Genomic DNA, 24,065 nt, shown 5'->3' with positions numbered 1-24,065 from the left:
GGGACCTGGGTGCGCTTCCCGGGTTCTCCCTGCGTGGAGTTTGCATGTTCTCCCCGTGTCTGCGTGGGTTTCCTCCGGGCGCTCTGGTTTCTTCCCACAGTCCAAAGACATGCAGGTTAGGTGGATTGGCGATCCTAAATTGGCCCTAGTGTGTGCTTGGTGTGTGGGTGTGTTTGTGTGTGTCCTGCGGTGGGTTGGCACCCTGCCCGGGATTGGTTCCTGCCTTGTGCCCTGTGTTGGCTGGGATTGGCTCCAGCAGACCCCCGTGACCCTGTGTTCAGATTCAGCGGGTTGGAAAATGGATGGATAATCATTACCCTTCCTGACACTCTTTTCACCTCCAAAACACTCTTGACATGCTGTTCCTTCAGAATAACTCCTACCCCATTTCTCCTCCACACCATGATAGAACAATTTGAATCCACCTCCAATCCACCTGGCCTTACTCCCCTTCCATTTAGTCTCTTGTACGCAAAAACTGGTATTTGGGTTTGGGAGTTAAATGTTTTATTAGAGGGGGTTGGGTAGAAAGAAGGCAAGACAACCACTCTGTTAGGATTTGGCAACACTGCACAAACTGCGGTATCACTTAAACTGATGCGAGGAAACGGTAGCTTTAGTCAGATGTGAATGTAATGCTTTCATCAGTAATCTTATGCCCCAATAAAGGCAGTGCTACAGGCAGTGTGGTGCATACATATATAGATAGACGCTGCATTCACTGTGTTGCCCAGTCAACACGATACGTCAGCGCGTACACCATATAGCGAGTGGCAAAAGTGCCATTTAAACTAACAAAGGTAAACGTGGAAACTGGGTTTTCTGATGAAAAAACAATAACGTTTAAAACAGTATCGTTTTCATACAACAGATTTTGGCAAATCATTGAAATGCAATTATTTATATCCATTTATACACTAATAATGACAATTATTAAATAATAATAATTATTATTAAATATTTCCTCCCATATAAGTAACATTTCTCGGACTGCCTTCTTCCATCTCCGAAACATTTCTAGACGGCATGTTCTTACGCAACACAGTACTGAAGTATTGGTTAATGCCCTAGTCACCTCATGTATCTATCTATCTATTACTGTAAGGCTATTCTATCTGGCATCCCACAAAAACTTATCCATCGCTTACAACTTCGTTCAAGACTCTGCTGCCAGGATAATAACCTGTTCTAAATCCACTGAACATATTACACCTATTCTCTCTCAACTTCACTGGCTCCCTGTTAACTACAGAATACAATACAAAATACTGCTCTTAACATATAAAACTCTCCACAACCTCACTGATCTCCTACAGACTTGCACTCCTCTCGCTCACTCAAATCCTCATCTGCAGCTGTACTTTATGTACCACACATCAAACTCTGTTCTGTGGGAGCTCGAGCGTCTCTCATAGTGCTCCTCAACTCTGGAATTCTCTTCCCTCTCATATACGTCAGCTCAATTCAATAACACATTTTAAAACTGCCCTCAAAACTTATCTTTTCAAACTGGCATACCAATTGTGAATTTTGCACTGTTACTGCCAGTTATCTATGTCTTTCTTTTAACAGTGAAATGATACACTCAATGACAAAAATAAACAATTTTATTGTATACAAATTGGCTTAATTTCTGCAAATATTTCACTCATTCCTCTCCATCTCTCTCTCACACACACACACACACACACAACACGTGGTTACTTAAATATATACAGGATAGGATCTGAAATCCGTGAATCAGAACTCTCTTACATAGCTTTTTCTGTGTGTTGCCATACTGTAATTTGAGAGTATTCAATCTGGCAATATGGTGCAGCCTTAGTTTGTGGAAGACAGACACAACTAAAGACATGAGCATAAAATGATGGTTGTCAATTTCAAACTGTGTTTCCTCAATGTGCTCCTTGAGAAAAAACACATCATCTGAACCAATCTCGGCTCAAACAAACTGATTGATCAAAGATACACTGACCGCTTGTCCTAATGTCGACTGTCAGATAACACGCTCAGCTACTTTGACCACCTTGACTGTACTCTCAGAAGGAATCATCAAACCTCCTTTGTTTTTTAATGTGAGCAAGTGGTAGGTTTGATCATATGATGCCTGGAACAGCATCAGTTACCAAACTAGCACGACACACATCACAGGACAGCTTTCTCAAAATCCCGTCTAAAGCTACCTCCCACTGCTTCCTGAGGTGGATTTCTTTGGGAAACTTTCAAAGTTTTAGAAATGTTAACAGCTAACAACAATCTACACAGTTAGTGACAAAATACGTTTACCCGAAACGTTCTTTGCAGGCTAACTTGAGCACGTAAATGCATAGCTTTGCTATCTTAGCCTGGCGTAGCTAAAGTTAAGATTATAAAACAGGATTTTCTAATGGCCAAATATAACCAAAACAATTGTTCAGCTTTACCTATGAAATGTAATCCCTGTGATCTGGTTTGGAGCGTACAGCGGTTTGTACAATCCCAAGCAGCACATGCGTGAGGCATCTTTATCTATTACTTCACTCCACAGCAGTTCCACTCGCAATGTGGCAGCGACATTGACATACAATGCTGCTGGTCATGAGGCGTCTAGTAATTCTATGTCTATGGTGTGGTGTAGTGGTTAAGGCTTTGGACTTCAAACCCTGGGGTTGTGTGTTCAAATCTTGCTACTGACACTGGGTGACCATGAGCAAGTCACTTGACCTGTCTGTGTTCCAATTGGAAAACCAAAAGAAATGTAAGATATTGTATCATAAGTGTTGTAAGTCATCTTGGATAAAGGCATCAGGCAAATAAGTAAATGAATTAAATTTTAGAGGGTTTAGAGCAAAAGCAATATACACTGAATCATGCTTTACTTTTAACATATTACATACAACATTGACGTTTGTAGGGTGCACATTTATGTGGGTAATGCAAGGAATTAAACATTTTAAGCATTGTACAGAAAAAGATAGGTGAAATAAATATTGTGAATTATGTGTAATGTCTTCCTACTTTATGTTCGGGGCCGGTGGCGGCACCCACTTGCTTTACAAGCATTTAAACTGACCAAGACATGCCATTGCTCATGTTTCGTGTTGTACCCTTGGTTTCAAGATAGCTGGTGTGCCATATAAGGCACTAGATTGTTTGCCACTAAACTCCGGTTTGCAAAGCACACATTGTGAGTCTGACCTCGAAAGGGACGCCCCAGTTCTCTATAGTATTGCATTTACATTTACAACATTTAGCAGACGCTCTTATCCAGAGCGACTTACAACAGTGTATTGCACGTATTATACCACCAAGGGGCCCCGCTTCAACCTTTTTCTTTGAAGTAAATGTATGTAAACATGTTTGACAATCCAATGCAGCTTGAAATTGTACGTATTTTATACCACATCATGAGGAGTAAGATGAAGCAGACAGAATAGATAGATAGATAGATAGATAGATAGATAGATACTTTATTAATCCCGAGGGAGTACTATGTGTACCGAGTGATACACCTTGCTAACCACATTGTCTTTGAGCTTCGTCTAACTTTCCTTCGTTCACCTAATATCTTATTTTCCATACAGCTTGCCACTTCATCTTTTCCTACCCCAACCCTCCTTGTGCAGGGCAACTGTTATCTTTCACTTGCCAGCAGCCCCATTTTTTTCTCGGTGAATACAACTGCAGCTCCTTTAGTGGTGTGCTTCAGTTTACCGTATTCATTGGCATGATCTGTAAGCCCCTTCTCTGCACATGATCAAAACTGAGGCGAAAAAAGTGTGCGCTGCCTAAGAATACCCCACTTGCTGTGTAGTAATTATTGCCAACAGATTTTAACAAATAAAATAACATGGCAACTAAATTGTTTTTTTTTTTCTATATCATCACCAAATTTCACTTAAATCAGTCAAAGCATTTTTGAGATTTTTTGGGTATTACATTTTTTGGGTGTGTTAAGGCTTACCACTTCATATTGATATATTGAAATGTCCTTTCTTAGTGGATACCTAATCACTGGCTGTCAGATAGACAGTTACTTTTAACTTTATATATATATATATATATATATATATATATATATATATATATATATATATATATATATATATATCCTCTTTAATAAAATCCCTGTGTGCGTCTGTGTGTGTGTCTTCTGGTGAAGTGCGCATGCGCGGGGCATGGTGCAATGCTTCAAAGGCCGCCTGATGCGTCACACAAGACAGAGAGGGCGGGACCTATAAAATATCGCGTGGCCGATCCATTCGGATTTCGGTAAATGAGGTAAGACCTAAAACATAACGCACGAAAAATCCAATCGGGTACTGAGACGCGGAGACCAGCTTCCCCAAAGAGGTGGGATTAGTGTTTGTTGTTCACTCTGAGGATGTCAGATTTGCGATTAACCAAGTTGGCCCGGTAAAGTGTTTTCCTAAATATACGAATTTTCATGATATTACAATAGGATGACTTTTAAAAGTAGATTTATTTTCGAGCACATAAAATCCGTTGCTGGGGAGACGCCATACACAAAAATCAGCTGCAAGCCAGCACAGATTAAAATACTTGCTGGAGAGATGTATTACTGTGAGAGAAAATTAAACGCACACAATACAGTGACGCATATTACAGCCACATACAAGCCAGTATTATTGTAACAGAAAATAGACGGTCCTTTGCCATTTAATATAGACTGTTCCTACTAATGTTTATGCACTACTATTCTAGCGCCCGTTATTATAACGGGCTTAATGTCTAGTATATACATATAAACAAACGTATGTCCAAGCCAGTGTCCGAAGCGGGATAGGATGAATTGGTTTGGCCTAGGAATGTGCAATTGCAGGCCAAGTAGTTTAGACTAGGACAAATTGGAGCTCCACATTGATTTCAGGGTAATCTAGTTTGGACTAGGTTCCTCCTATCTGCTTTGGCAAACTGGTTTTTATCATATAAGGGTTTTTTCCTAGCAGAATTTGCTTAAACTGATGTCACATTATGCAGTATCTAGTTGTAATATATGTCAGACTTGTCGGCAGCTGTTGCTGATCTCGTCACATGACCTTGTCAGGTTACTCGACTGCAAGTCATGTCTAATTAGAGACTGAATGATGATTTTCCAGTACTTTTGTGCTTCCTACTTTTTTCTGACAGGTAATGGCATGCTGCCTGATGGAAAGGTTAACACATACATCGAGTTCAGTCTCTGTCCTTTTTTCATTCTGATACATTTTACATACTTAAATCACAAAGACATCAGACAGGAAACCTTCTCTTCTGTTTGCGAGATCTGAAACACCTGCCTTCTTTAATCCTCGCCATTGTGTTCTATGCATTGTACTTGTGGATGAGCATTCATTGGTTGTCCGCTCTCATGCGCTCAGAGCTCACCTCTATGACTAAAGGCAGTTTAGACTAATTTGAGTGAGTCACTGGGCAAGTCGCATTGTGCAACCAGTTTCATGGGAGCATGCCGCTGACTGGACTACAGCTGAAAATCACTGGAAAAAAATCTAATGTGACATGGACTTTGGAAATTGGTGGTGTATTTATTGTCCATACAACCTTCCTAAGTAGTTACACAGGAGGATGATATATTTAACATTATTGTGTTGTTTGTTGTGATCAGTGGTTGAAAATTGTCAGCTTAAATTCATAAATCTTATTTATGTAAACAGAATCTGATGGAAAAGTGCTTTTTTGATTTTAGGTCACAAGTTTGCTGTCTACACTTTTCAATATTGTAAAAAGTTTGTCTGCAACAAACCTGTGACCGGTATTTCAATAAATTCTATTTAAGCTATTCTTATCCTGTGAGTCACAATCACATCCCCATTTTAAAATTTGTTAAATATATTTATCATACAGAATCAAGTGCAAAGTAGTCGTCTTGTACTTAAATTATATTTAAGTAATTCCTACTATGAGTTTAACTTACCTTTTTAAACATAATTGTACAAAGTCTCTTGCATTTTCTGAGAAGTGCTCTGGCAAGGAAGGCATTAGCCCTTTGTTTGCACCAATATAATACAAAGCCGCCAGCCTGTCCATGTAGGCGAGGGGAGGTTTCCCCGTGGCCATCTCAAACACAGTACAGCCAATGCTCCAAATGTCAGATTTTCCACCGTGGCCTGTCTCATTGATGACTTCTGGTGCCATCCAGAATGGAGTACCATGCATAGATTTTAGTAGTTCACTACTTTTGCTACTTGTATTCAGGAATGCCAGGCGTTTGGCACAACCAAAATCAATTAGTTTTATTATACCTGAAGGCATAAGCATGATATTGTTCCCTTTTATGTCTCGATGAATAACACGGTTTTCATGGAGGTATTCAACTCCTTGCAATATCTGCTTTGTATATATAGCAAACACTTTCTCTGGCAGAGGTCCAAAACGATTAATAATGTTGGCAATAGATCCACCTGGGACATATTCCATAAAGATACTAACAACATTTTCTTCTAAGCAGGTCCCTAGAAATCCTACAATATTCACATGGTTTAAGGTTTTTAGCAAATCAACCTCCTCCTGGAGTCTTTGAAATTCTTTTTTGGCAGCAACTTCATCTGAGGAGTCCAAAGTGACCTGTTTTATGGCTATTAGTTGACCATGACTTGTAAGGCCCAAATACACCTGAAAAATAAAAGTGAAACAAGTCTTAATAAAGATTCTGATTTATATCAATAACCAGTGACTGAGTGATGTAACATCACTGCTTATGCTATAATCACATGCGGTGGGAAAATATCAGCAGGAAGTTTGACTTGATTGGCCTTTCCCAGTAGTATCTCAGAATTTGCTCCTTTGATGCTGGCTGGTAGACATTTTATTGATTATATACCTCCAACAGAAAAAAAAGGCATCTAACTCGTACCTGTGCCATGTGCTGTTCTAAATCTGGAAAGAAAATCTGAAAAGAAACATGCTATTGTTGTCCCAACTGTGACGTTGGATTGTGTCACCGCACTTTAAGATTTACCACACAAAGGACTCATTTTGAGATTGTATACTGTTTTGGCATCATTGGTAGTATTATTAGTCCTGTTACTACTTTTGTTGTTCATTTCATATTTTAATTTATCATTACTATTTTTATTTGTATCATTATGATACTTTTGAGATTTAATTAAAATAAATGTTTAATGCCAAAAAACCCATTTTACATTTTTTTTTTTTTTTTTTTTAATAAAATGCAGTGCTAAAGATGACTCAATTGAACATCTATCTTTGAGATCCTTCATGAAATCTTTGCTACAGGTTGCCATGTTGGTGCAGGAAATTCTGATAGAATGCAAAAAATTTTGGGGCAGAGGTAGATCTTCCTAGAAGCTAAGGTGATTTGTCGGCAGAAAGTGATGGTATTAAGCTAAAGGTAATATTGAAGAATGCCTCCTTGAATGTTACTCTCCATGTTTGAACAAATGGGTATTGGAGAAGTGGAGCCTTGGCTGTTTAGTGTAGCACTACCTAATGCAGTAAAGGTTTATAGGGTGTCTGTTGTCACGTGTATGGAGTAAAGTGAAATTCTGACTTGTATGCAATAAACAACATGAAACACTTCTCCACTCACTGGGGCCATCAGTATAACAACCATTCCACAAAACATTTGTCTACCTTAGCTGAGACGATACAGAACATACTGCATTTGTCAGTAACGGACCTAGTGTGAACCATACATGTTTTTGTTTATGCTACAACTTAGGCCATTGATAGCAACTACAGTGTAGTTGATTTTTTACAAACCACTTGTGTTCAAAATATTGGATAATTTATTGTTGAATAACAAAATATAAATTCTGGTGTTTTATCGTTTGAGGTTTGATGTATTTTTAAGAGATTTGATGAGTTTAGAAAATTTGATAACTTAAACCTCACAATGTCTTCACATGCTGACTCAGTATTGTGCCTTCTGGGTCTTTTTTGACCTGATTCTGACACTCTGTTTTAGGTGACCTTGGTATCAAAATTTTCAGCCCAAACCTGTTCTAAATTAATTAACCATTGTAACCTCATTAGTGTTATGTTTACCTCAGGAATAATGAGCCAAAAATGTTGAATGTGTGATTATCTAAAAATCTACACAAATATAGTAGAAAAGGTGGTCTAGTGCCCACCGCTGTACTGTTGCAGATTTAGCACATGTTCTTTGTGTAATGTTTTAAGACGGTCACTAACTCACGGGCTGATGCTCTAATTGGGACAGCAGAAGCGGGTAGACAAGAGGGTAAAATGTCAGTGTCTGACAAGGGGTACAATCAACATACCCCTGGTGGTATTGCAGTCTACCACAGCATAAGGCTTTAGTGACTTCCACATTTCCCCTGACATGAACATTGACAGTTGCTGCTTTGTGAACAGTGCTTAAGAAGCTAACGTCTTGCTTGTCCTTGTAGTCGTTCGAAATTGTTTTGCCTTTTTGTAGCACAGCTATTGTTGCACTACTTTGAAGCTTCATGTGACCAAATTCACTGGGCATTTCATGAAGGTTTGATCGTGCAATGCAAACATGCATCATTTTCACTTTCCGTGACAGTGTCTGATAACCAATTCACATAATCATCACTATCACTTGATTCAAGCAATGGTTTAGTTTCGGTTTATTTTAAAAACTTTACAGATTTTCTTTGTTGTTGTATTTTTGTTTGGAAGCTCCTCCTCGCCTTAAAGTTACCACAAAGTAGCAGAAAGCACAAAAATATATTTATTTTTTCTTTTCCCCAGCATGATATTTCATCCAATAAATGTAAATGGAAGTAGAGTACCATCCCAAGAGTTATTTGGGCTTAACACTATAAATTGTACCATTTCGCCTCACGCCGAGCCCAACTCTGACTTAACCATAACTGCATAGAATTCTGAGCCCAAGTCACGCTCAGGGTTAACACCAGGGAAGTTAATCTGTAGTGCTGATGATCCTAATTTTGACAGATAGTATTTAGGATGTTCTTATGGGTTTTAACAAACATTTTAAATCCAGCTGAAAATTCATTAAAATAATAGTGAGTCAAAACTGACCCAAAGGACGAGGCAGTGTTAACCGTATCTGTCAGTTGTGCAAAAATGTGACATTTGGAAGATACAATTTTTTTAGTAAAGTTAGGTCACTTGAAACCATTCACTTTTGTAAGTAGTAAACCAGCCACCCTAAATGAAGAGTGAAATGCACTAAAAAAGTGGTTCCCAAACTCGGTCCTGGGGACCTATTGTGGCTGCAGGTTTTTGTTCCAACGAGATTCACAATCAGTGATAATAATCAGTAACAACTAATCTCATTTAATTAGCTGGTCTTTTTTTTATCCTTCTCATATACTGCATTCAGAAAGACAACAGTATGGTTTTTACGTTTATAATACATTTAGAAATGTTTTTTTCTAAAACCATAAATTTACTTTTTCCTATTATTTTCCCCTTTTCCTGTGTAGTTTGCTCCCTTCATTTAACTCTAATAGTGACAATTAACAACCTGCATAGCAGACACCCAGGATGATGAAAGCTGCAACATCAGTGTCAGACCCATTAATTAGTAAATAATCAAATAACCAGAACACCAGGAAAAACAGAGTGAAAATTAGGGTGGAAATAATAACTTAAAAAAAACTACATATTCCCCATATAACTGGCAGATTTTTATTAAAATGTAATAAGCAAACTTATTTTTGCAATTTCTACATTGACTCCAAAACACAGAAACGGGGAAATAATGACTCGCTTAATTAGGCTAAGAGTCCAATGAAAACAGAAGTTGGTTGGAACAAAAATCTTCAGCCACAGCGAGTCCCCTGAGCCGAGTTTGGGAACCACGGCACTAAAGCATGTGGATCAATACAGTACTAGCAGTGTTCAAAAATGTAATGTGTAGGAACTTTTTTGCTTTTGTAAAGTTAGGGCATTTTACTAAAAGCCTTCACATTTCTGGTTGAAATGATGATAAGTTTTAAAATGTTTTTATAGGCAGTGAACTACTAAGCTACCCTACATGCAGCAAAAAATCAAAGTTAAGAGTGGATGAAAATTTTTGAAGCTGTACAAATTATGTCATGGAAGTAGTTTAAGTCAAGGTTTCATTCAGAATAAATTAAATTTAGTATGCTTTTACTGATTTTAAACAAAAAAGATCACTTTTGACCCGAAGATGTCAAGGGACAAAGGCCACTGGGAAGGCAATGTCCTTGTTAACAAAACTACCAGCTCACAATGATCTGAATACTTACTTAAATCGCTTATTCCACTTTGAAATTGTCTGATAAATAACTTTGTCATTTAACATTTTTGCTTATGTGTGCAAGTCTGTTTGAAAAATGCACCTTAGAAAAAAAGGTATGAGTCATATGGAATTTGTGAAACATTTTAAGGGTCTGATACGTCTGCAAATGTGTACACGATAATGTATATTGCACCTTGTTAAATCTTGTGTTCTTATGGTTACTTTCCATTGTTATTCATTACTTTGGTGTGCATTACTCACACAGTCCATTAATGATTTCACAAGTTCTTTTCAGGGCTTTGATACAAGTGTTGATGCCAATTTTGTCTTTTTTTTTTTTTTTTTTTTTTTTTTTTAAAAGTTGCTTTGCTTTTTAACCCTAAAATACATTCTCTGTTTTAAGAATCTTTAAGATCAGAAGTGTGTGTTCCTAATTGCAAAACCAAGTGCCATGCTATCATATCTCAATCAGTAATGTTCCATGTACATGTAGCAGAATTGATACTTACTGTGCCATAGGCACCCCGTCCAAGAATTTCACCTTTAGACCATGTGACCGTATCATCCATGTAGGAGCTGTCTGAAAGGGTGGAAGCTGCGGTCATGGAGGCTTCATTTTTATCCTGTTAAGTGAAAAGCAATTGTTTGATTTGTGATTAGTTCATTTATGAATGTTAATGCACTAAGAGTGGAGGTTTTAGTGTGTTCCATGTACACAGAGAACAAGATACCAATAGTTAATATGTAAGGTATTTAATGTATTTACCTTACCTTACATCTTCCTGTGCACTTCTCAGAGACCACCATATACATAGATAACTTTTCAATATATTATATTCAACTAAAGTATAAAATATTGCAGATTTCCCTACATTGTCCATAACCTAGAAATATATGGAATAAACACTCTGCATATTTGATATTCAGAAGGTCGAACATTTTTATTCCATAAGAAGTGACACTTGTACTGTGCAGATCAAAATCGTGTTAACTTTAAACCAAAGTATATTACTTGTTGATATTATTCCTAACAGGAAGCAATTCCAAATAAAAGAGTGAGTTGCACATTAAAGCAGTGTGGTGTAGGGGCCAAGGCATTTGAATTTAAACCCCAAAGGCTGCCATTTCACTTCCCGCCCCGCCTCATTATGTGACAGTAAGCAAGTCATTTAGTCTACATGCTCTTCAACTGTAAACATTTACATTTACTGTACATTTATTCACTCAGTAGGTGCTTTTATCTAAAGTGACTTAAAAAAAGAAATAACATCTGTAAAACTTGACATATGTCCTGACTTTGTATGTTACCATAGATTAAAGAATCTGCCGTATGTTGATTAAAACACTCAATATGAATTAATATTGATATCCAGTGGTGTACTGACAAAGAAATTTGAAACTGTGTAGGTTACCAATTTAATTTTTTACCCACTGTGTGACCCTGATCACGGCACTTAAATTTTATTTAACAGGTGAAAAACAGGCAGTATATTTCAGTAGCTGTATGCAGCATCTGTAATTCTAAAGTTCTGGGGACAAATGTTGAACCAAGTAAGGAACTATAAAAATAAAGTTCTTTGGGAAGTTGTTTCCTTTAATTATGTACTATTTAAATTTAATGCTCAAAAATTTGAAAGAATAAGGAGTTATGAATAGAAATTAAACAAGTCATTCAGCCCAACAAAGCTCGCCAGTCATATCCACTTAATTCTTTCAAAATAACATTAAGTCTAGTTTTGAGGGTCCCTAAAGTCTTGCTGTCTACCACACTACTTGGCAATTTATTCCATATCTCTATGGCTATTTTGCTAATGTTTGCGTGAAATTTATCTTTCACAAGTTTCCAACTGTGTCCCTGTGTTCTTGTTGAACTTGTTTTAAAGTAACAACCTTGATCAACTGTACTAATTCCCTTCATTATTTTAAACATTTCAATCATGTCACCTCTTAATCTTCTTTTCCTTAAACTGAAAAGGCTCAACTCTTTTAATCTTTCCTCATAACTCATCTCCTGTATCCCAGGAATCAGCCTAGTCGCTCTTCTCTGGACTTTTTCCAGTCATGTTGTGTCCTTTTTTTGTAACCTGGAGACCCAAACTGCATGCAGTCCTCCAGATGAGGCCTCACCAATGCATTGTAAAGCTTGAGCATAACCTCCTTAGACTTGTACTTTTACACAGTGTTAATGTATACACCCTAACATTCTTGTGAGCCTTCTTAATGGCATCTGAGCACTGTCTGGAAGGTGATAGTGATGAGTCCACTTTTGATTTTCAGACCTCCCATTGTGTTTTCGGACCTAATATTTTTACTTCCTACATGTAAAATTTTACATTTACTTATAGGCTTGGGCAGATAAAATTTAATGTATGCTGTCCAAGTCCCTCTGTAATGATTCAACAGATTCTAGAGTATCTGCCAACCCTCCTAGTTTGGTATCTTCTGCAAACTTCACCATGCTTGTTATTTACATTCCTATCCAAATCATTTATATACAGTATATATTAAAAATATCAACACCTCCAGTAAAGATCGCTCAGGGACACCACACCACTCTTAACCTCACCCAGTTCTAATTAAGAATCATAATTCTTATAATTATCATAATAATTCACATCATAACCCTTCCTGTGTTTTTTCCAATTCTGCCCCCATGTATACATTACACCATGAACTCCCACTTGTTTTACTTTGCCCAACCTCTCTTGTGGGTTGTTATCAAATGCTTCCAAAAAGTCAAGATAAATATGTGCACTAGTCTGTTGCCTTGTATTGCTTCCTCAAAGAATTCCAGTATGTACCCCTCTTCTGAACCCATGCTGACTGTTCAGTAAAACTCCTGTTCTTCCCATGTGTTGCCCAATCTTTTCCTTCATAATTCCTTCGATTAATTTTCCTTGGATGCACAATAATCTTACTGGCCTATAGCTGCTTGGATCTGCCCGGTCACCTTTTTTGTAACAGATTAATATTTGCCACTTTCCAGTCTTTCAGGATTTCCCCAGTATACAGCAACATCCTAAAAATATGCATCAAGGGTTTATATATGTACTTGCTAACCTTCTTAATAACTCGTGGATAAAAACTATCTGATCCTGGTGATTTATTTGATTTCACCCTATTTAATCTATGCAGTACTTCTCCCTCTACAATTTCCAAATCACTCTGTACCTTCTTAGTAGTCCCTGTTACTGCTGTGTCGTTATCTCCTTCCTCATATGTGAATACCTCAGAAAAATGTGTATTTAGAACATCCACTATTCCACTGTCTGTATTTTTAAATTCCCCTTCTAAAATACTGAAAGAATCCTTTTGGGTCGTCTTTTTCTTTATCTGCTATATTCTTCTCTAACTGCCTTTTAGCTTCCTTAATATCCTTCTTAATGGTTGCTCTTATGTTCTCATACACCCTATTATTCACATTGGAGTTATTCGTCTTGCATGCCTTATACAGCTGTTTTTCTCCTTTGCAGCTTCTTTTACAACAATGAAAGTTTTTTTCTCTACTTGAGATTTTGAGATGTACCTCTTCTACCTGTTCCACTGCTCCCTCACTGTCTCCACACTTAAAAGCTTATCCCAGTCCATCCCTTTAGACTTTGCTGAATTTGCTCAAAATTTGACCTACCAAAGTTAAACTTAACAGTTTGTCTTTGTAACCACACTCTTCCAAAACCCTGAGATTTGTATTATATTATGATCACGTGACCCTAGTGGTTCAATCATCTGTACACCCTCCATTCTATCCTGATTATTACAAATACTAATTCTAGGGAATCTCCCCACCCCCATCCCCCGTGTTGGTGTTTTAATATGTTAAAAAGCCGTCACTGATTATGGTCACTAAATATGTGCGTAATCTCAGGATGTGGATCAATTATGCTAACATTTGTGGCTTGAAAAGTTGACATATGCTGTATATTTGAGGGTGTACCTTGATAATGAGACTCCAGTACTCTTCACCTCCATTATAAAATGTAAGAACAGGCTGGTTATTTTTTAAAATTTAGAAAACATGCTTCCTTTTAGAATGTAGTTTCATGTGGCAAAGTAATATATACCATGATTATGAAGAAATAACTTTATTAAATATATTGTATATATTGATATAATTATATCTTTATGTAAAAGACTCCACATTCAAACAGAAAAACTGTCCTACCTTTAGAGATGGCTGCTCTTGCTTTTTACTTAGTCCATCAGCTTTGCTTCTCTCTAAACTGGACAAATGAAAGTTATTAGAGTTGATTGTCTTCTCCTCTGGCCCCAATGTGTTCTTTTGATCTTGTGAAAGGAGTTGTTCTGCGAATTGGCGAAGCAGATCATCTGTCTCATTTCCATCCTTTATACTTTCAAGAAAATTCTGATAAGTTGCATGACTGTTCGATGCATGTGGTAGTATATTAGCTTCAATTCGAGCTGGTGAAGTGTCCAGCTCAGATTTGTGGTAGGCTTCTGAAGCTGAGGGATTGCTGGCTGCAGGTGACACTTCATTGCCTTCTGTTCGACCTGGACTGTCCTCCTCCAGCTTAAATTTCTGATAGACTTCTGAAGTTACATGAGTGCTGGCTGCTGCTGATGCTTTATTGGCTTCTCTTTGAGTTGAGAAGCTGTTCTGCTCTGATTTCTGACAGGCTTCTGAATGGCTCCCTTTCCTACCAGAGTTTTGGATTCTATAGTTCAGTTCAGCTGGATCATTACCACTGTGTTTAAAATGCTTATCTTGCATTTCCTTTGTGGTGTCCGTATTCAGCAATACCGGATGGCTGTCAGGAGTTATTGCCTGAGCTAGCTGGTCTGTTAGCTGTTCTTCAATGACAGGGAGGGCATGATTAGCATGCTGTGCTTTTGGTGGGACTGGGGTTCCAGGAGGAAGTGGAATATTTCTGTCATGTGTACCTTCATGTGATGTTTCACTTTTTAAAGGTTTAATGTGCCATCCTGCTCCTGAAATATAGATGGTGTTTTCTTCTACTTCTTCATCACTACAACTTTTGTCTCTAGATTTCTTTTGTTTCTGTTTACCAGAGCCACGTGAACTTCTTTTAAGTCTGTTTTCCAGCATTATGCCAGACTTTGAGTTTCGACGTCTGTGTTTTTTGACTGAGACGCAACTTGTGTCTTGCAGTGACCCATTTGTGGATGATTGTACAATCCTTGAGGTGGAATAAGCTGGAGACACAAACATTTCATAAATTCCTGGCCCCTCATTAGAGGATGACATTTCTTGGAACATATCACTATATTTGAGCTCTAAGTATTCTGTAGCAGACTTCGATCTTTTCGTCACTGACACTTCCTGCTTCTTAGGCTGTAGAGCACTCTTGGACACATGTGGAAGGATGTGCTTCTTGACAGATGTGACCTTTTTCTCAAAGCACTTTGTTTCTGCTTCATGTGACTTTAGTTTTCCTTTTGATGCTGTTTTCAATAAGGGGCTGATGGGTTTTTTAGAATTAACTTTTGGATTATTTGGCAGGGAGGCCTTGCTTTTAGGCTTTACATGCTTATCTTTGATATGTGAACACTTAAGGTTTACATTCAACTTCGACGATGCCAATTTATTCCTCCCATTTGGCTTGTGTCGTTTTTCTTTTGGAAATTTTTCAACTAAATTATTAACCTCCTGGCTGGTAAAAGGAAATGTCTTCATTGTGAAGTGTTCTCCTGAGGTAATAAATACTTGCTGGTCATCTAAAGCCACTTCCTTTGCTTCAGACGCAGTAGGGTTTAAAACCAATAGCAGTTTTTCATCTTTTAACTCTGTCTTCTCCACCAAGCTTTCATAGGTTTGATTATTACTACTCACCACATCTTCAGCCCTTGGTTCTGTGACTATGATCACTGCTTGGCGTGGGGAATATTTAGTCCTGTCATCTGCTCTGGTTCCAGATATTGGTGCCTCTGTATATTTTCCTCCATTACTTGGTTTGTCACTAGAACATGCAGAATTGTTTTCACCACTAATGAGCTTTGAAGAACACTCCACCAATATTAGTTTATTTAGCTGTGATTCGATCTCCTCTATTAATGCTTTTTCTTCACCTGGTGGTGTTGGATTGCAAAGAGCCCTGTAGCCAGATTCATGGTTTGGATCTCTTGTTATAGTTATTTGATTGTTTAAAAACTTGTTTACTTCTGTTTTGCTCTCCAAAATGCGCAAGCATTTGGAATAATTTAAATTAAAATCCTTGGTTTTGCTATCTTTGGCTTCATTTTGAGTCTGTACCTTATCACTCTCTTTTCCAGACTGCTCACCAGCTCTTTTGCAACTGCTGATTTGTGGATGTAGATCCACTTGACTTTTGCTTCTGGAGACCGCAGCATTGCAGTTTACTGTGCAAGCTGGAGTGGTGTCAGGATGGCCTTCTTCCAACAGGGCTATTTTAGCTCCTGGTGTTCTAGGAGACAAAGGAAGTAGTATGGGTTTGGAAGGCACCGGATGAATGAAATTAAGTAGCTTCTTCATGGTGTTTGGGGTTTCTATTTCTATTGGTGTAAGGTGTCTTGGATAACGCAGCTGTCTTGAACTTGGCTGAGTGATGTATCCCTGCAAGGTACATCAAAGGATATTTTTCCATTACTGAAAACAAATTTTACATTATTTTGAAGAAACTTTTTTTAACAAGTAAAACGGATCATTTTTGCATGGACAAATTTTCGTTACAACAGCAATAGGTAAGCTGCTAAGTGCATTATATAACGAAAACAACCTCAGTTGACATTGTCCTATATAAACTAATGTCTCCAATTAGCACTCTTAAAGGCTTCTGTACAATACCTGGTTATAGAAAGTGATAAGTCCACTACAGCTCTGTGGGTCTGCTCATAAGGTGTACTTTTGAGTTTGAAACCCATTTTGTGATCAAATCTAACATCCTTCTTTCATTTATATGAAATTTCATGTTCTTCAGATCTGCCCAGCCTGCATTACTTTGGTATTCAAAGCTAATGTCCTGCCATACGTGTACAACATTTTGTACATATGCTATTTTTTACAGATGTTTCTACACACCTCCAAGCTGTAGTATCTCTGGTGTTGTCAAAAGATTCTTTAAACCCACTTCAAGTAGGTGCAGACTGGTGGCTTAAGATGTTTGAATTCAAGTTCAACACACACCCTGTGCTCCAGTTGTTTAAATACATTTCTAAACAATAAAACCTTGTGATTGTAAGATGTATTATACAAAATAAAGGCTGCTTCCTCTAGTCATAATCTGAATGCATTAGTGATTTTATTATCCCTAGACTCCTAAGTTTTACCACTTGTTTTGATACCATGTTAGTTTTCAGTGTTAACCTTTCCTTTTGACATATGTGATGTGTGTGTGTGTTCGTGTTGGTCTGCCAGGCATACTCCAGCAATTGCAGCTTCTTTATTTGTGATTTCATTTCAAAGCCAACTTAAACTGAATATAAACAACCTGCCGGCTGCTGGCAGCAGTGCTGGATGTTTCATGTTCTGTTTGCATATGTTTGGTGCTCACATTTCTGGTATAAATATCTTATAGCCCTTTCAGCTATTTCTACTTTTTCTCCAAGTTGTCCATACAGTTTCTAGCTCTTCCCCATTCTAATAATTGTGCAGTTAAGTAAACTTGACATTGAGTTTTTGACATTGGCCAGTTTTTACTCATTGCTTTTAGACATTAGTAGAGTTTGTTTAAAATATATCTTCTAATGAAAAGAATATGGACACGTTCTTGTACTGTAAAGAAAATCTCTTAGTTACAATAAAGTGAACTAAGTAAAATGTGAACTATACTTGGGTTCATTTTATTCCGAGCAGCTAAGACCAACATTACTGACGAGACGCTGTGAGAAATAAAAGCACATACAGTCTAAAGTAGGAATTGTGGAGCGCTATACTGGGCACAGTACTGTAGCCACTGAAATGAACTTTAAACTTTGTCTTTAGCCTTCTTGTCTAACAGCCATTTGGCGTTTCCTGATACACAAACCCACTGTGGTTTACTTCCAGCTCTGTATGGCACTTTAAATCCAACTAAGATCACCAGCTGCTTCTGGGAGATCTTGATTATATCTGCATGGCTACTGGGGTTCTCCACAAGACAGCAACTTGGCTTAAATATTTGTGAAATTAAGCATAAACAGCACACACAATTTTGAGGGAGATTATACTGTTATCTCACATGATCCTTCTTGCTATCAAAGTGTCACTTGCTAGAGATTATTCAGATTAAAAGGGCAGTATGTGATCAGCATTACAATGGTGAGCCCTTCAACTCCTTAGTAAGGAGATGCTGTACAAGCTCTAAAATTCTGACACACGTATGCTGGTTTCATTATTTCTGGTAGTGGCAGAAGTAAAGTGTTTATCTGTGTTTCTTTAAAAAATGTCATCTTAACCATAATTAAAAACTCCTTGTATGTGCAGGCTGGGGTAGAGCCTCAGACATCAGAAATTAAGCCACAAAGATGCAAGTTCAACTCCTGCCCCTGTCCCCTGTGTGACTCTCAGCAAGTTACTTAACCTGCTGGTGTTCCAGCTATCAGTATTATGCTTGACATTTAACATTCCTTTAAAAATGTTTGCAAAGAAGTGGTACTTTGTGTTTTTTAGTTACACAACCTGATGACATTTACCTGTATGTGGCCTTGTTGTTTTTCAGGGTCAGAGACTTTCAGTCCTGCAAGAAAGTATGACGAGAAACACTTTTAATAAACAGATTTTCTGCCCCTATTTTTTTAATTATAAAAAAATGTCATTCTTGTACAAGACCTGTTTAAGTCACTTAATAAGAACCATATTGTCTATAACCTTGAAAGGCTAGTCCTTGCTGGTTTAAGTGATCCTAAGTTCTCTCAAAACTGAATTTTGTTTTGTAAAGTTAGTGACAATATAGCGGCACAGTGTATGCTGCTGCTATGTCAAAGCCCTAGATCTTCATTCTAGGTCTGTGTGGTTTATATTTTTGTTCCATATCTGTGTAGATGGTGTTTTGCTGGTCAGTTTAATTTCCCTATCCCACAGACACGTGGGTTAGGTTGGTCGGTTAGCCAGGCTAAGTGATGTGAACGAATGAATGAACCTTAATGTCACACTGCCTTCCATTCAGGCCTGTTTTCTGCCTTGTGCTCAGTACTATGAGAATGGCTTTCAGCGGCCTGAAACTTTGTATTGGAACAAACCAGTTCAGAGCACAACTCTTTTTTTGTACTATTGCTAGAAATACTTGCTGATGAAAAATTTTATAATTTAAACGTATCTGAAATGTTTATTTTGTTAATCAAAACTACTTTTACTGCGGTGGGTTGGCACCCTGCCTGGGATTGGTTCCTGCCTTGTGCCCTGTGTTGGCTGGGATTGGCTCCAGCAGACCCCTGTGACCCTGTGTTCGGATTCAGCGGGTTGGAAAATGGATGGATGGAAAACTACTTTTATTTACCTTACTGTGGCTTATTGTAGTCTTTCCAGAGACTAATACAATACCAATATCACTGGTCTGCACCAAAATCCTGACTTCCAAAGAAATCCTCATACTTTATGGATTCAGGTGTGCATAAACCATTTCTGAAACTGGAATTTCTCAACACCAAACTGTTTCCAGAAAATATCAGATTCAACAAAAAAAAACACTGTTGTTGAATATTTTGTTTATAATAAGTGGCATTTGTTTTATGGTGCAAGTATTTTGCATGCTCAGAATATATGAAATAAAATGTCTGTCTTCCTCATTCATAATATAAGTTGAGGTTTAAACTTAAATATTTGCTACACATTTTTGCTTCAATCAGTATATTTTTATTCTTATTCCTTCCAAATAGCCATGAATTTATAGTGGTAGGGTAGAAAGATGCTTTTCTATTGCCCAGAAGAGAGAAAGTTGTTGTTTGAATGGTTTTTACAGAAATCTGTAAGGCTGGGTTAATCCATCTGTGACCAGCGAACGTGTAAGCAAACAGGAAAATAATACACAGCCTTCTTGTATGGGGAGGAAACAAAAGTGTTTGCCCCAATTTTCTTGGAGATGCAAAGGTGGGAAAACTATGAGGATCTAGTTGAGCTGCTACCTAGTACAGTACTTGGATGCAAAATGTCATAAAAATCCATTTTCTACACTCTCGTTTGGATTTTCTCTCCAAGAACATGGGAACAGTTCCACTAGGGCCTTGCTCAAATGGAGACACGTTATAATGGAGCGAGTCTTGGTTAGCAGACATCTGTTTGTCATTCCACTGTGAAACACCTTCTGAGAATTATAAGAGGAAAAGAACTAACAAGTGATTACTCTTTGTAAGTAATAAAATTGAAAATACTTTTATGTAATGCATTTTTTCAAGTCTAAATAATTTGAAAAAGTTGCATTTTTTTGTTTAAACCTTCATCTCTGAAAAACTGGATGGGATAGAGCAATTATGTTGTCAGATTTGGATTCAGCACCCTCTGATCTTTAAAGAACACACACATTTTTTGATGGGAGCAATTTTTTTTTTTATTGCACACCAGTACATTCTGTGCAGCATTTCATACTTTTAAAACAGGGGTGTCCAACTCCGGTCCTGGTAGGCCACAGTGGCTGCAAGTTTTCATTCTAACCATCTTAATTAGTGAGCCATTTTTGCTGCTGATTAACTTGTTTTGCCTTAGTTTTATTTGATGTGACTCAGACCTCTTAGTTGTTTCTTTTTCCTTAATGAGCAGCCAAACAATGAGACACAAAACAAGCCGCCACATGAGAAAGAAAAGTGAAGGTCTCGGTCATGTTGGACTGCTCAGGTCACCAAAACATCTTGATGGTGGTCTTAGGAAAAAACAGAAAATCAACAGACTGCTATGGCAGGATGAGAGCAGAAATAAGTCATGATATTCAATAAGAGCTTTAATTAACAGCAAGAATTGGCTTCTCATTGAGAAACTGGTTGGAGTGAAATTGGCTGTGGAGTTTTCTGTTCCAATTTAGCTGGTCATCTTTTGGCTCGTTTCACATCTCATTTCTGTTAGGCTGCCATTTAATGAAGAAACAAATCAATTCAGAGGGCTGAATCCTTTAAAAACAGGGCTATTAAAATGAAGGAAAAAGAAGTTAATTAGCAGTGAAAACTGCTCGCTGATTAGGAAAAGGGTTAGAATGAAAACCTGCAGCCCACCAGGACCAGAGTTGGACACCCCTATTGTAAAAGATTATTCAGTAAGTAGCACTTTATAAGAAGAGCTAATACAATGTAGTAACATTGTTGTTCTGCTGTGTTCATTAGCTATAGAAAATATGTTGTGATTATTGCATTGAGCTTAATAGCCCATTGTTGGGCATCTGTTGTGGCAATGGTGTGTGTGTGTGTGTGTATATGGAGTTTAGTCTGAGATTCTAAATTGACCTGGTATGAGTGACTGCTGGAGTGTGAGTTACCATACAGGTCTGGTTCTGTTCTTTTTTGCAAAATTATTAAAGGAGACTCTGACTGCCTGCAAGAATAGAACATGAGTAGAACGAACAACTACTATACTATATATGAGTAAGTAGATATTTTTTCTTGCATTAAACACCTAATAATTCAATAGCATTTGCTTTAATGTATAATTCCACATATAGAGGTTTTGCTGCTTTTGCAAGTGCCCTATAAATTAGGCACAAGGCGGTTCCAATCTGGGCCATGCAAAAATAGAGAAGAAACAATGTACTGTATGTATTTTGTGTTCTCTCTTGGTTCTGCCATTCCCAGTTAATTTATTTGTAAACTTCAACAGATTCCACCTAAGAATTGGGAAGAAACTTCTAAATCAAGCCTAAAAGAATATCTCATTCACAACTTTTTTTTTTTGGTACACACAAGTGAAATGCATGATACCTTTTGATCCCCTTCTGCTTGCTAGTCCAAGGCCTGCCTTTGCATCTCTCTGTATACGCACCTTCAGCCTTTTGGTGTCTACTGTCTGCAAATCTGTTTGCCTTTACTACTCAAACTCATTCTGTTTTAATATTTAGATCAAATGAAAAAGACCAGACTTTTTATCTAAGTGCAGTTCATTTTTCTTTGTTTTTAATTATATCACAGTTATGTACTTTTACCCTTACATTCTAAGTGCCCTATCCTTCCACATTTGTACTTTTAAGTGTATAGGTTTGTCTTTTTCTGTCCATCAATCTACACGAATTGCCTATTCCTGTTTGTGCCTACAATGTGTTATCTAGCTAGCCTGTCTCGATGCTTTGTAAAGTACCTTCTGCGGGGCTTGCTATGAAACATTTTACTTAGGTAAAGAAAATTGATTAAAATGTACTCTGAATGGATAAGAGAAAAACTGGATTTTTTTTGTTGAATATTTACATTGTATATACAAGAAGTCTTACTTTGATAAATGCTGGTTTTAATATTTTGAAATGAGCTGGAGTCCAATGTCGTCCTTGTCATATCCGTCTCTGATTTGCTTTCCCTCACTGTGCCTCTGGAGACGATGATAGGTATCTGACGTTTGTTACTTCCAGCACTGCGGAATGGTGAGTGCTTTGGCAAGGATGGCACTGTTAGCAAGGTCCCGTGTGGGAATGGTACTTGGAGCTGAGATCCATTATAACTGTTCTGCAGACTTGGTAACATAGTGCTTTTACTGAAAAATAAAATACAGTTGCTTGGGCATTGTAAAATATACAGTAGATATATTTTTATTTTGCCAAAGACAAAAGTTTGTTGTATAAATAAACATTTTTTACACAAATTTTTAATGAACTTTAAGTGTCAATCAGGTGTCTCTTCGGTTCATACTCAGCAGAGATAATTTATTTTTATTCATTTTTTAAGCAATCCTTTTCTACAGTTTACTAGAGCTTACCCTTGGGGTAATATTGCATGTGTAGTGCAATTGAGAGAATTCAGGCTTTTGAATTGAAGACCCGCCTCCCCCTCATTCATTGGTCAAGAACCCTGCTTTCAATTCTAAAGCTTGAATTCACTTGAACATGTTTCACTTTTGTGCACCACTCATTTTTCAGAAGTATGTTTTAGACAACTGAATACTGTAATTGACGTGGATTATCCAACATGAAAAATGTAAGTTTTTTCCACTAGTGTTTTAATATTGCTTACTGTTTTTCAGCATTGGTCGCTGTTCTCCACAAAAACTTGAGATTAAAATTTTTTCAGCTATCACTACAAACAGGACAAGGTAAATAACAGATAAAACCAATTTTTTTTTTTGTGTGTGTGTGTGTTCAATATTCCTTTAACCTTTATGCTACAATGGGGAATGGAGTCTTATGATTTTAGAAGTGGTGTACATCATTCTCTCTTGTAGTTCTTTGTCCTTGACACACAGTATTATAACCTACTACAGAGTGATGGAAAAAGTCAAAATTATTAACAGACCTGTAGAAAAGTTTCATTGCTTTCTTTGATGTCTTGAACACTATTCACTGTTTCACAAAGAACAGCGTTTGGTGAGCTCTCCTAACCATGATGAATGTGTTGACTTTCTCTATTAGAATGATAGCAGTTGTGTTGTCTCCAAAGCCTTTAGTATCTCTCTGTCTAAATTTATAAAGGTGAGCGTATTCTTTTCTTGACTTAAAGCCCACCATTATTTGGATCACTACAACCAACTTCTCAAGATAGAGAAACATGGAGATGTTGACTTTTATTCCCTGTATGACATTCATAATGAATTTGTGAGCTACTTTCCAAGTGTGAAATTCTAGTTCAGTTTAAAATGTTTTCTTTACTTTCTCTTGTTTTTGAGAGTCACTTCAGCCTTTAAAGTTTTCTAATTGCTAAACCAATAGCACTACAGATGTCTATTCTGTTTGTAACTGCCTTTTTTGGCCAAGCGAGTATATAAGATAATGGTGGCAATCATGTATTTGTAATCTACGTCTGCTTAAAGTGGGCTGAGCAGCCAACAGACTTGTCTTTGTCTGATGTGATT

The 24,065-nt window shown here is 37.4% G+C and overlaps 1 protein-coding gene across 1 annotated transcript in view; it reads right to left on the bottom strand.

Moving 5' to 3' along the window:
• Positions 1–24,065, bottom strand: part of map3k19 (mitogen-activated protein kinase kinase kinase 19) — a 103,511-nt gene that overhangs the window by 14,001 nt on the left and 65,445 nt on the right. Inside the window, exons 9-13 of the mRNA XM_028806551.2 lie at positions 22,498–22,754; positions 18,791–18,834; positions 14,346–16,733; positions 10,693–10,806; positions 5,915–6,612 (exon numbers count right to left, since the gene is read on the bottom strand). Of these exons, the coding sequence (XP_028662384.2) occupies positions 5,915–6,612; positions 10,693–10,806; positions 14,346–16,733; positions 18,791–18,834; positions 22,498–22,754 (3,501 nt within the window). The remainder of the gene's footprint in view (positions 1–5,914; positions 6,613–10,692; positions 10,807–14,345; positions 16,734–18,790; positions 18,835–22,497; positions 22,755–24,065) is intronic.

This window comes from Erpetoichthys calabaricus, chromosome 8 (genome assembly GCF_900747795.2).
Source record: "Erpetoichthys calabaricus chromosome 8, fErpCal1.3, whole genome shotgun sequence".
NCBI classification, from domain to species: Eukaryota; Metazoa; Chordata; class Cladistia; order Polypteriformes; family Polypteridae; genus Erpetoichthys; species Erpetoichthys calabaricus.
The sequence above is the reverse complement of the archived record's forward strand: the minus strand, read 5'-3'. Positions and strand labels throughout refer to the sequence as shown.